Source organism: Spodoptera frugiperda, chromosome 21, assembly GCF_023101765.2.
Source record: "Spodoptera frugiperda isolate SF20-4 chromosome 21, AGI-APGP_CSIRO_Sfru_2.0, whole genome shotgun sequence".
In the NCBI taxonomy this organism is placed as follows: Eukaryota; Metazoa; Arthropoda; class Insecta; order Lepidoptera; family Noctuidae; genus Spodoptera; species Spodoptera frugiperda.
The window spans coordinates 7,766,366-7,779,348 of record NC_064232.1 but is presented as its reverse complement, the minus strand read 5'-3'; the positions used below and the strand labels follow the sequence as shown (position 1 = coordinate 7,779,348).

General features: G+C 46.6%; 3 protein-coding genes across 4 annotated transcripts in view; 1 reads left to right on the top strand and 2 right to left on the bottom strand.

The window, feature by feature from the left end:
- The first annotated feature begins 322 nt into the window (after window positions 1–322).
- Window positions 323–4,587, top strand: LOC118280371 (sorting and assembly machinery component 50 homolog A). The gene is made up of 12 exons (XM_035600369.2): window positions 323–479; window positions 562–672; window positions 748–870; window positions 959–1,054; window positions 1,136–1,220; window positions 1,622–1,751; window positions 2,213–2,318; window positions 2,401–2,485; window positions 2,717–2,904; window positions 3,237–3,389; window positions 3,914–4,034; window positions 4,350–4,587. Exons 1-12 carry the CDS (start codon window positions 459–461, stop codon window positions 4,535–4,537), a joined length of 1,407 nt encoding a protein of 468 aa, XP_035456262.1. The 5' UTR covers window positions 323–458; the 3' UTR covers window positions 4,538–4,587.
- Window positions 4,588–5,232: 645 nt separating this feature from the next.
- On the bottom strand, window positions 5,233–8,103 carry LOC118280334 (NADH dehydrogenase [ubiquinone] 1 alpha subcomplex assembly factor 3). Its single transcript, XM_050702279.1, has 6 exons — window positions 7,913–8,103; window positions 7,370–7,472; window positions 6,920–6,978; window positions 6,577–6,670; window positions 5,953–6,089; window positions 5,233–5,484 (listed from the first exon to the last, which is right to left on the bottom strand). The coding sequence occupies exons 1-6, from the start codon at window positions 7,969–7,971 to the stop codon at window positions 5,373–5,375; spliced, it is 564 nt and encodes a 187-aa protein (XP_050558236.1). The 5' UTR covers window positions 7,972–8,103; the 3' UTR covers window positions 5,233–5,372.
- A 1,092-nt stretch (window positions 8,104–9,195) lies between these two features.
- The window catches only part of LOC118280283 (multidrug resistance protein homolog 49), a 44,310-nt gene continuing 40,522 nt past the window's right edge, over window positions 9,196–12,983 (bottom strand). The window contains exons 21-23 of one of the 2 annotated variants that reach the window (XM_050702252.1): window positions 12,821–12,970; window positions 11,942–12,140; window positions 9,196–10,545 (exon numbers count right to left, since the gene is read on the bottom strand). In XM_050702252.1, coding sequence (XP_050558209.1) covers window positions 10,448–10,545; window positions 11,942–12,140; window positions 12,821–12,970 — 447 coding nt within the window. In that variant the 3' untranslated portion in view covers window positions 9,196–10,447. The remainder of the gene's footprint in view (window positions 10,546–11,941; window positions 12,141–12,820; window positions 12,971–12,983) is intronic. The other variant, XM_050702253.1, reaches the window with a different exon arrangement.

The following is a 12,983-nucleotide window of genomic DNA, read 5'->3' as shown; positions in this document are numbered from 1 at the left end:
GTTCGAAACTAGACACATGAGTGTGCAGTGAAAACTTAGAACTTTGAATCAGACACCTTCAACCGATTAAACAGTCTCTACAATAAAGGGTTTGTACACGTTTACTTTGCATGACTTTAAACATTTAGCTTTCAATTCAAATGATTTTAAACTATTTGTGACATACATCGAAATTAATCGAAGTATGAGCTATTCCGATTATTATCTGCAGAAGATACGATCCGATCCTGCATCTTGTACACCTTATTCAAATGTAGCTCTGTGTGCAAACTGTTTAGTGTCCATACAAACTCTTCGTTCAACGTCTGCTGTGTGACACATTGTGTCAGTGCTGTCAGTCTGTCAGTCGCGTGTCAGTGTGTCACACAGCTGTAGCGCCGCCGCGGCCTCGAGGATATTTTGATAGAGAACATTTACTACAAATGGCTTCACACCAGTAGGACAGCGCGTACTCCAACATGGGGATCGTGCACGCGAAGGTAAGGGAACACTACACCCCACCACACGAGAGATGTTACATATTTGTGGTGTAGTAGTGACGTTGTGCCTGTGTGTGTGTAGGAGCGCAAGTACAACTTCGCGGAGGACGAGGCGGGGCTGTTCGACGGCGAGGAGCCGGAGCTGGACGAGGGCCCGGTGCCGCGCGCCACCATCGCGCTCCGCGGGGTGCGGGTGAGACATACCCCGCGTCACTAGTCAGGGAGCGATACATGAGGTGCTGGTACATGTGTGTGTGTGTGTGTGCAGGCGCGCGTGGACCGCGTCAACGTGGACGGGCTGCACCGCACCAAGGATGACGTCATCAAGGGCACCGTCGACGACCTCTTCGAGGCGAAGGACTTCGAGGACGTCATCGTGCGCGCGCACAAGGTAACCACCACCAGCTGGCCGCTGTAGTACAGTATACCCTGCTGTTGCTGGCCACTGCAGCGACTGGTGACGTGGTGGTCGGTTGCAGGTGCGGCAGGCGCTGGACAACCTGGGCTGCTTCCGCGAGGTGTGCGTGTACATCGACGTGTCGTCCGGCCCGGAGGCCACGCCGGACGGACTCGAGGTACACACATACAGTATGGAGTGTCGCCAATAGTTCATCAGTAACTACTGGTATATGATGTAACGTCGCGCGCGTGTGCAGGTGACGTTCCAGGTGCGCGAGCTGTCCCGCGTGGCGGCCGCCGTCACCACCGACGTCAGCGAGGACGAGGGCAGCGTCGTGCTCGGTAACTACACACAACTCTACAGTTTGTAATGACTACACGACTGACACATTATACAGTAACAATATTATCAATGAATCAGGTTTCCAGATCAGGAGTGGGTTTTATTTAGTCATAATCGTAGTGTGATTATTATCTTCAGAATGATCTCGTTAAGGCCACACACGTTCTTTATCCGAATCAGGTTTCATCAGGAATTCATATTCGGAAACGTGTGAACGGATGCAAACGAAAACAAAATGACACACAATATCACACATTGTTTCCATCCAGATAAAATAAGAATGGTGCACTTCTTGTTCGGAAGCCGAACGTTTAACGCCTAATTACCTGTATCCAGATATTGTCATGTCTGGTACAGTTGTGTTCTAGTAGTGTGTACAGAAGTGTGTGTGTGTGTGCAGGCGTGAAGCTCCCGAACGTGCTGGGGCGCGGCGAGCGCGCGGCGGCGGGCTACAGCCTCGGCCACCTGCGCTCCACCGACATGCACCTCGCACTCACCAAGCCGCTGCTGCTGCATCGATACAAGCCCGTGTTAGTCCGCCACTACTGGATGCCGTGGTCACGTCGCCAGCTGAGTACGCTACGTGGCTGCTTCCTTGGCCAGCTGGCGACGTCGCCACAATCATCTCCACAAGGACACTGCACGCGGCATCGCTGTCACTCATTCGTCAGTTAGCCGCCATTTTGATTGAACGTGTACCGGGTTCGATTCCCGTACGGAACAACTCTTTGTGTGATCCACAAATTGTTGTTTTAGGTCTGAGTGTCGTGTGTATCTGAACTTGTAATTTTGTAAACGTACCCACGACACAGGAGAAAACTAGAGTGGGGTAACGATTTAAGAAAAATGGATTAGATGCTTCTCGGAAGCATTTTAAGCTGACTCGTCGAAACGCTATGGCTCGACTTGCCGCCAGACTTGTGGAACTAAGTAATAGTAGTAATACCAAGCATGGCGGTATAGTCGAGAGCTGTAAGTGTGTGTCGTGCAGGGTGTCGGGGTCGCTGTACCAGCGCGCCGCCGACCACGTCAGCTCCGGGTACCGGCTGCTGGACCGCGGCCTGCTGCTCGACCTCGCCTTCCAGACCTCGCCCACGGTACGCTACTACTGCATACTGTGTATAGATATAGCGAGTCACTAGCTGGCTTGTATTGTAACGTATGTCCCTCTGGCCGCAGACGAAGCACCACGTGCAGTGGGAGGGCCTGATGCGGGAGATGTCCGTCTCCAACAAGACCAGCTTCAAGGTCCGCGAGAGCAGCGGCGAGTTCCACCACACGTGCTATACACCGTCACCGTCACCATCCATCGTCACCACACGCCTGCACCGTCACCATCACATCCTGTTGTGCATTTATAGCTCACCATGACTTGAGAGACATCTTCTTCAACCACCATCCATTCGTAGAAACTGCACTACAATCAGCTCACCACTCATCTAATCACTCGTGCTGTCATCGATCACGCGCGTGCTAACAGGGCATACCGCCGCAGGTCCGCAGCTGAAGTCGATGGTGCGGCACATGATCAGCGTGGACCAGCGCGACGAGGCGGTGTTCCCGACGCGCGGCGCGCGGCTGCACATCTGCAACGAGCTGGCCGGGCTCGGCGGCAGCGTCGCCAGCCTCCGGGCCGAGCTGCACCTGCAGCTCAACTACACGCTGTCGCAGAAGCTGGGACTGGTGCGTACCGCGTGTTGTCACACAACTATACAAGTATACGAGACTGACTTGTTCGGCCAGAAGGAGAGTTGTTAATATTTTATCGCCTGATGACGACGGTGCAGTACTCCGGACTTGAAGAAGCCAGGCAGTTGTGAATACAGCTTATAGTAAGAGTAGACAGTAATACTGTGGGCCCCGGGTCACTAAAGCCATCTCCATCTTACGAGTACTAACTATTCCATTTCAATAATGATACATATACAAGAACACGTTGAATAGGGTCCAGGACTTCCAATAGACCAGGCTTCGCGCTTGAGTGATCCATCACTAGTAGTTGGGTGCTGCGGCAGGTGGTGCAGGCGTCGGGCGCGGCGGGGCTGCTGCACGACGTGTACGGCAGCTCGGTGGCCGACCACTTCTTCCTGGGCGGCGCGGCCTCGCTGCGCGGCTTCCAGCACCGCGGCGCCGGCCCGCACTGCGACGGACACGCGCTCGGCGGCCGGGTCAGTGCACCGACTACAGCTCGCGGCAGTCCACTGCTGGAGGATGGACCTCTTCTACTGATGAGGGGCACACCACAGTATCCACATGCCTAACTCCCAAAAGGCCGGCAACGTACTAACACACGTTCTGGTGTGCCGAGTGTCCATTAGCCTCTCTGCTGATCTATTCTGACTGCCTCGTTGGCCGAGTGGTTGCAAGTGCGACTGCCGGGCAAGGGGTCTCGGGTTCGATTCCCGGGTCGGGCGAGGAATTACTGGGTTTTTATTCCGGTTTTTCGAAAAAATTTCAGTTGTAGCACGGAGTCTGGAATTGTACCCAGTATATGGCAATAGGCTCATCCCCTATTACAAGGGACTTACAAAAATTGTGAAATGTGGGTATACATTGACATTATGTACCATAATATGCACCTCTGCCTACCAAAGACGTTATAAAAAAAAGTGTCCATGGGCGACGGCGATTGCTTACCATCAGGTGATCCGTCTGCTAGTCTATCGTATAATCACCTGTGTCCTGGGTACAGATGTACTGGGCGGGCGGGCTGCACGTGTTCGCGCCGCTGCCGGTGCCGGGCGCGGGCTCGGGGCTGGGCGCGCTGTTCCGCTCGCATCTGTTCCTCAACACCGGCTGCGTCGCCTTCCCAGGTCAGAATCTACAATTACGATTAGGTACCTACCTCCTCTAGATACCGTGACCATCATCATCATATCCTCACTCTCTGTCACTGCCTCACACAAACATAACCCAATGACTTCACATCATCAGGTCGGTAGGTACCTGCATCCAACCGGACACCCTTCGGTAATGTGATTAGTACATGAATATTTACAATTTGATTTAATTAATTCATCGTTGGTTCGTTGAAGGAATGCTCATCCGACTAGTGGAAGGTAGAGTAGGTAGGCAACTAGAAGTCCTTGGTGAGCATTATAGTGTGTAACAGTAGTGTGTGTGTACAGATCGCGGGTCCGCGGGCGAGTGGTGGCGCGGGCTGGGCGCGGCGCGGGGCGCGGGCGGCGCGGGGCTGTGCGTGCGCCTGGGCCGCGCCGCGCGGCTCGAGCTCAGCTACGTGCTGCCGCTGCGCTGGCTGCCCGGCGATAGGACCCACGCCGGCATACAGCTCGGCCTGGGGGCCAACTTCCTCTAACTACACAGTACACACATCTACCAAACGTATAGTGACAGTGTGTTACTGCGGAGAGACTATCATCGAGTGTGACGCTACCGAAGCAACGTTAGAATTTGTATCTGTAGAACGTAGAAGATGAGTGGTTGGATCTACAGCGACGTTGTACTGTAGCGTGTGACGGTGTAACGCTGTGACCATGTGCTACATCAGCGCCCCCTAGTGCACGATAGCAACCATAAAATGTTCCTGTAACATCTACTCTGCATCAAATATAGTACAGCTTGTATAGATGTGTCCCCTCACGCTCGGGCGGCGCGGTATGTCGCGGCGTGTCGCTGCATCAGTCGGTGACTCGCGTGTTTTGTATTCTGTGATAATTGTTTCAAATCGTGTTTATTATAATGTATTGTTTGTACTCCGGCTGTTTCATTCCGCGCACAGCTCGATAGAGAACCTTGTAGATGCTTATCATGAACCAACAAACTACATTAAATTTGTCGTTCAACGCTCCTCCTCAAACAACATGTCTGGCCAGCTTGCCAGGGAAACACTTGTATCGCCTGACATATTCCTAGAGTCCGCGTTTAGTCGTCGGTTAAATATCGATACGTGTATACGTGGACTCGTCGTCGCCCTCGCGTTACAACTTACTGTTACCACATTTAGAATGAGACCTAGCAGAAGTTCCGCAGCAATAAATGAAACACACTGAGTAAACAATATAAATAACTTTATTATATTAACTCTACAGTAAGTAAGTATGTCCTATAAGTAGTTAGTGCTACCAGATGGGCTTGTTGAACACGTCCTGGTAGTGCTACCAGATGGGCTTGTTGAACACGTCCTGGTAGTGCTACCAGATGGGCTTGTTGAACACGTCCTGGTAGTGCAGCTTGGTGTGCAGCATGTCGTCGGGCGACATGTTGGAGATGAACAGCGGCGGGATCAGCGCGCCCGCCACCGACCTGCCGACACCACAACATACATATACATTAGGTACATTAGACACGAGACGTCCACTGCTGGACATGTGTGATACAAGTGACGGTATACAATGGAACTTGCAATATGAAATACGATACACGAAGGGATACATTTATTTAGGTTGGTGATTGGTACCAATGTGGTTGTGCCTGCTTGGTATGATACAGTGGATTAAGGTGTGTAATGATACACAGTAGTCGATGAGGATGATGGTTTCAAAATACACCTGAACGTCTCTGTCGGTATATGAGACACAATAGAGAACACTTCGTGTCTCGCGTACATCTGGTCACACTTTAACGTATAGTTCAGTTGAAATAAATGCATTGTTTTTGTCGTGCTGAAGTTAATGAATAGGTTGTTCAAAAGTACGTGATATCTATTATAAGTAGGTAGTGTATGTAGTGAGTCATGAGTTAGTGTACAGTGTACAGCAGTGCCGGCAGTACCTGCCCTCCGAGTTGAGGAAGTTGAAGGTGGAGCAGGCGTGCTCGGTGGGCAGCACCTCCGCGTTGAGCCCGACGGCGGCGGCGGCGCGACGCACCGCGTCCGCGCGCTTACGGTGCTTCGCTTCTAGACCTATCACCTGCGCACCATAACTGTAATGCTGAACTGTTCATCATACATGCATCCAGTACGAACTGGAACAGGCTAAGCTTGCGACACTAAAGATCGCAAACTTTTGTAGTAACAGCAGCAGAAGTACTCAATACTGTTTACATCAGGGATGCACAGACGTATTAAGACTAGGGGCCACTCGGACAAATTATGAACGGATTGCGGGCCGCCAGAAGTATAGGTAATTAATAAAGAATTAATAATAATGTAATAAAATTGAAAAAGAATTTATAAATTTGAAGCGTGGCACGGTATAGTGCTTACAATCTTTTTTATATTTGGCTCAAATTTACTTGTAGCAATTTATTTTTGCTGTCGGCGGGTCACCAGGATTCGACCGGCGGGCCGCATGCGGTCCGCGGGCCGCGGTCTGTGCATCCATGGTTTACATAGTCTATTGTTCTACTACAGTACTAGACTGTAGTCTGTAGACAGATGTGGTGCAGTATACTCACGAGTAAGTCAATCTTGGGCACGAGCAGCTTGAACAGCACGAGCGACTGCTCCGTGACCTGCGCCGCCTCCGTCACCTGCCACGACATCACCGTCCTGATACACACACATATAGCTGTTATTGTCATTAAACTAGGCAATCTGATACATCGTGTGTTAGTTGCACACCATACAAGATGAAAATGAAGAATAGTTTTATTGAAATATGAAATATACTTTTATAAATTATATTAAATATACTCTTGTTAGGCTGTTATTACTGAATTCCACATATACATTGACTGAAGAAAGGTAAAGTATCGGGAATTCGATCCAAGATCCCCTGCATGCAACACATGTACTGACCTGGGGAATATGGCCATGGGCCCCAGCACTGTGAGCCCGTTGTTCAGCTTGAACCCGTACTGAGGACACACAATAAATGTTACATTATAACTACAAGATATACAAGTCAGAAAAATATTTCATTTAGTTGTTAGTTGCAGTTAGCAAGTTATGAAACCTATTTCAACCTTAATATAAAAAAAAAACAGTCGTAATGAGAACCTCCTCCTTTTTTTTGATGATAGTCTCTCTGGGAACTGACCAACTTGTTATATAAACAGAATGTTGAACATTATTTACTTTATATTGTACCAATAGAACTAAACATGCAACATGAATCAAATACAAATCTGTAACCATGTGAACATTTCCAGAATCATTACTGGGCTGGATCTAAAACATTCAAGGACTTGTTTATCCTCTCAGTAAGACGGATACAACACTGTACAGTAGCATAGTGTGTGCAGTCACCGTGGCGTATGTGTCTATCATGAGTCCGGCATCCTCCTCCTGGTTGATGATGCGCACCGTGGTCTTCCCCTCCCCCTCGTAGGCTGCCTTACTGCGGACCGCACTGCAACACATACAACCAGTCTGTGTATTGTATACTGTAACATAGGTAACTGTTGTGAATAGGTTGTGGCTTCAGGTTTGCCTCCGATTTAATAAAATAATATTTCTATAAAAGTGAATATTTGAAAATAAGATGTCCCAATGACCGAATCTTGTCTAAAAGGGAAAGCTGTGAGAGTTATATAGAAGTATTAAGTAAAGGACTAAGGAGGAGGCCTTTGTTCAACAGTGGATGTCTTTCAAATGATGATGAGGAAGATGATTCAGTTACAAAACAACTTCATAAGAATATATTTTTATGTGACAAAAATTAACAGCCTATTGGAGTAAAGCAAATCGCGAGTCTCTTATTCTGCTTACTTTATCAATAAGTTTATTTAACGAGGATCATGGAAAAAGCGAATAAATAGAAATAAAAGTAATATTTATATGGAAACTAACCTCACTACAGGACTTGCATGTTTCAATAACTTAGCTCGAGCGATCGTATTCGCCAACATTGTGTAGCGGTAGTGTGACTCCTATAGTTTAGATTCCATCAATATCTGTCCTACAATAATATTATTTCACTAAATATTCCGCCGACGAAATATCAACCACTGTTGTTTTCATTCGTTGTTACATAAATTCCAATTTGACAGCAAAATATTTTTTGTCTCTTTCAGTCTAGTGCGTTGTTTGCTGGAGTGACAGAGATAGCAAAATACTTCATGCTAAATTTCACTACTCAGTACAAAATAATTTGACGTTTTGTATCTGTCAGAACAGAATGACAGACAGTATTGACAATGTCATAATAACTTTTTAATTCTACGTTTAGTTAACTGTTCGTGATAATATCGGAACTAAGCGTTGTGTCAAGAAGGCCCTGGTGAGCCGAGTGTAGTCAGGGCCAGGCGAATGGGTTGTTTATGTGGGCATTCTCCGTCGTAGTCCGCATCATCAAGCGAGACAGGGGACAGAAGGGACTTGTTTCTTAAATAATATTTTATATTTCAGGCTTTGAGAGAGTACCGCTGTTTGCGCCAATTTCAAAAGAATATCTATGTAGGTACATAATTATAATAACTAGTGGTCGCCTAGTGGCCGAAATTCGACCATATATGATTTAATTTACAATACCACTTAACGTACGTTGAAGGATAATTTTTATTTAATTCAAACTCTTTTATAAAACTCTTTTCATATGAGACGTGAGAATATCATCGCAATGTCTATCGATTTTGACGTTTTGTCAAATACGATCAGATACTATGCATGTGTGAGTAATGTTTTATTTATTGATTTAATGTACTTTATAAGCATTATTTTTGAAAAATATTAGCGCTATGCACTTCTCCTACACATAAACTATAAGTATACCAAATTTTATGCTCCTACGTCCGCGCAATTTTCGTAAAATGTGGTCCAAAGTTTTTGCATCACGTATTAATATATAGATAACGGTCGTTACGCGATAATCACAAATATTCTGCTAGTAGGTTGTACCTACTTAAAATGTGACTGACGTTTCCTTTAGCGGGCTGCAGAGGCGGATTAAACCCAGAGAACGCCCTAGGCGAGTACCTCACAAGCAGCGCTAAGTATTTTGGCACCGTCGTCACTCTATTGACAGTTGGGCATTTACCATTACATTAACCTGGCGCCGACTTGCTTAGTTTGTCTAAGGGATAATGCGGCTCTATCGGGCCGTGGAAGGAAGATAAACAAGTGAAACAACAGACTACAGTTTTAATTACATTTTATTTATTCAACTTATACCTAACGTGAGTTACTTACGATACACTTACAAATATTTAAATACACTATCTACTAAACATGGTCCCCTAAAGTAAACTATGTACTTATTTCATTCATTAGCTACTTATTGTGTACAAAACTTTATACTAGAGTTTACAGTAGTAGATTTATAGAAAAATTCTCTTTTAGAAAAACTGTCATTGCTTGTGATGCCAATAAAACAGAGTTTAATGGAACAAAATACATTCACAGTGGGCTGTACCACGTTGGTCCGTGTTGGCAAAGATCAGCTTACTTCATAACTTATACTAAAAATAACTTAATTCAAGTAGTCCAGAGAGACACATCACAGACGCTAACTTAACGATATTTGGCTTCGACTCTACACTACACTACACAACTAGCAGTTGTAGCACGTTGCTGTAACAAGCTACGTAACGTGTAGTGTAACATCGCTGTGCAACGCTACGTGTTACACTATACGATGTTGTGTTGAAAAATTAACTTCTAAAATCGAATGTCGTGAGTGTGTAACCTAATATTCTTGTAGTAACTTAAACCTAAGTGTCGGTGTCTCAGTGCTTGCAACATTAGTTCATGGAAACTTGAGGGAAATTGGTGACAATTATAGGAAAGTTGAAAGAGTAAAGATAATGTATCAGCAGTAGTGTTGCAAGCACTGTTACACCGTGTAACGTCTTACAATGTAGCTGGCAGAAGGTATATCACATGTAATGCTTACAACTACAGGCACATACTATGTATATAGGAAACTCGAACATTTGTACATAGTCACACATAGCCAGTCAAAATGAGAATAAATAGAAATTTCGTCTCTATGTCGACCACATAGAGTTGTCATTCCAACATTACCAATGTTTGGTAAAATGTTTTCATACATTGACATTATATTCGAGTGTAGCATCGACTGGCAAACTTAAACACAATACATTGAGGATATTCAAATACTCCCAAGTCAAACAATAAAACATCAATCTATCTCTCTCTGTCTTTATACAATTAGACAGAGACAAACATATGTTAATCAGATACTCGTTAAATATAAAATAAGTAGTATTACTTATGGTCCTAACCTAACAGTAGACAGTCAAGATCACAGATACGATACATGAACATGTTGCAGGGTACGTTACACGTTGCATGCTACATGTTACATGCAGTGTTACAGTACCCGCAGCGTCAGTGTAGTTACACGTTACGTGTAGTAGTTGCGCGTCACGTTGCGGCGTCGCCGGCTTGTTGCTGCAACAGCGTCCAGTACAGTCCGCGCCGCTTCACTAGTTCCTCGTGGGTGCCGCTCTCTGCCACTACACCTGTGTACAAATACTTGGGTTATAAATATGTGAAGCAGACATGTTACAAGTGCGTTGCCGGCTTTTTGGGGGTTAGGAATTTATCGGTGGTTGGGAAATCGGGGATTGGGAAGGGGGAATTTAAAGACAACGCAAGCGTCGTTTCACGCGGTGTACTGCTCGTGGTATAACTCCGGTTGAGCTGGCCCAGCAATACCGAAGCATGGCGAGCTCACACTTAATATTATAAACGCGAAAGTTTGTGAATTTGTGTGTATGTTTGTTACCCAATCACTTCAAAACGGCCGAAGGGATCGGTAAGAAAGGAACAAAGATAGATTTGGAATAGGGGTAGATAACGCCCTCAAGATAACACACAGGCTACTTATTATTCCCCAGTGTCATGCTAGTTACAGAATACAGTTACCTTTGTCGATGACACAGATGAGATGCGCGTGGCGGACGGTGGCGAGTCTGTGCGCGATGACTATAGTAGTTACATAATATATGTAGTTACCTTTGTCGATGACACAGATGAGATGCGCGTGGCGGACGGTGGCGAGTCTGTGCGCGATGACTATAGTAGTTACATAATATATGTAGTTACCTTTGTCGATGACACAGATGAGATGCGCGTGGCGGACGGTGGCGAGTCTGTGCGCGATGACTATAGTAGTTACATAATATATGTAGTTACCTTTGTCGATGACACAGATGAGATGCGCGTGGCGGACGGTGGCGAGTCTGTGCGCGATGACTATAGTAGTTACATAATATATGTAGTTACCTTTGTCGATGACACAGATGAGATGCGCGTGGCGGACGGTGGCGAGTCTGTGCGCGATGACTATAGTAGTTACATAATATATGTAGTTACCTTTGTCGATGACACAGATGAGATGCGCGTGGCGGACGGTGGCGAGTCTGTGCGCGATGACTATAGTAGTTACATAATATATGTAGTTACCTTTGTCGATGACACAGATGAGATGCGCGTGGCGGACGGTGGCGAGTCTGTGCGCGATGACTATAGTAGTTACATAATATATGTAGTTACCTTTGTCGATGACACAGATGAGATGCGCGTGGCGGACGGTGGCGAGTCTGTGCGCGATGACTATAGTAGTTACATAATATATGTAGTTACCTTTGTCGATGACACAGATGAGATGCGCGTGGCGGACGGTGGCGAGTCTGTGCGCGATGACTATAGTAGTTACATAATATATGTAGTTACCTTTGTCGATGACACAGATGAGATGCGCGTGGCGGACGGTGGCGAGTCTGTGCGCGATGACTATAGTAGTTACATAATATATGTAGTTACCTTTGTCGATGACACAGATGAGATGCGCGTGGCGGACGGTGGCGAGTCTGTGCGCGATGACTATAGTAGTTACATAATATATGTAGTTACCTTTGTCGATGACACAGATGAGATGCGCGTGGCGGACGGTGGCGAGTCTGTGCGCGATGACTATAGTAGTTACATAATATATGTAGTTACCTTTGTCGATGACACAGATGAGATGCGCGTGGCGGACGGTGGCGAGTCTGTGCGCGATGACTATAGTAGTTCGCTCCGCCGCCGCCGCCTCCAGCGCCGTCTGCACCGTCTGCGCACATATGGGGGGTCAGTGGGGGACTAAGGTCACTCCCAGTACTTGTTTTGGGAACATTTTCATTCCTAGGATTTTCCTTTATATCGTGGGTATCACATACACTGCAGACACGGAACGACAATTTGCGGGGTCTCACAAATAATTGTTCCACGTGAGAATCGAACCCACGACACATTGCAGAACAGTCGGTTGCCACAGACCATAGTCTACCATGAGTTATACGTTGATCTAATTATAACAGACGCTTTACGTAACAGAGACAACGATACTAAAGCAATATTCATAAATATCGAAAGCCTGAGACGAATCACAAATATATTGATTAATGTGACAGACTCTATAGCCGCACTCAGAGACGTTGAATGATTACTTAAACTATTCCTCGACTGTCTCGATGGTCGACTGCCGGACAAGGAATCTCGTGTTCGATTCCCGATATGTAAAGTATGGGTTTTTTTTCGGATTTACAAAAATATTTCAGCACGGAGTCTGGAAATGTGCCCAGTATATGGCAATAGGCTCACCCCCTATTACATGGGACTTATCACACAAATGGTGAATCATAGTGCAGTGGCATTACGTACCGTAATGTGCACCTCTGCGTACCCCTTTGGTCATAGTAGTAACGATTTTATTCCGCAATCAATTGCTAAGGACTGGGTTAAGATAATTACCTTCTCGCTGCTAGCATCGAGCGCGGACGTGGGCTCGTCCAGCAGCAGTACCCGCGGCCGCCGCAGCAGCGCGCGCGCGATGCCCAGCCGCTGCTTCTGTCCGCCGGAGAGGGACGCGCCGCTGCCTCCTCCTAGTACTGTCTCGTAGCCCTGGGGGAGGAGG

Coding starts and splice junctions, on each gene's coding strand:
- LOC118280371 (XM_035600369.2), top strand. CDS start 459: ATGGGGATCGTGCACGCGAAG. Junction 1,221..1,621: donor CGAGGGCAGCGTCGTGCTCG/GTAACTACACAC, acceptor GTGTGTGTGCAG/GCGTGAAGCTCCCGAACGTG. Junction 2,319..2,400: donor CCTTCCAGACCTCGCCCACG/GTACGCTACTAC, acceptor CTCTGGCCGCAG/ACGAAGCACCACGTGCAGTG.
- LOC118280334 (XM_050702279.1), bottom strand. CDS start 7,971: ATGTTGGCGAATACGATCGCTCGAGCTAAGTTATTGAAACATGCAAGT. Junction 6,979..7,369: donor TGATAGACACATACGCCACG/GTGACTGCACAC, acceptor GTGTGTCCTCAG/TACGGGTTCAAGCTGAACAA. Junction 6,090..6,576: donor TGCCCAAGATTGACTTACTC/GTGAGTATACTG, acceptor TATGGTGCGCAG/GTGATAGGTCTAGAAGCGAA.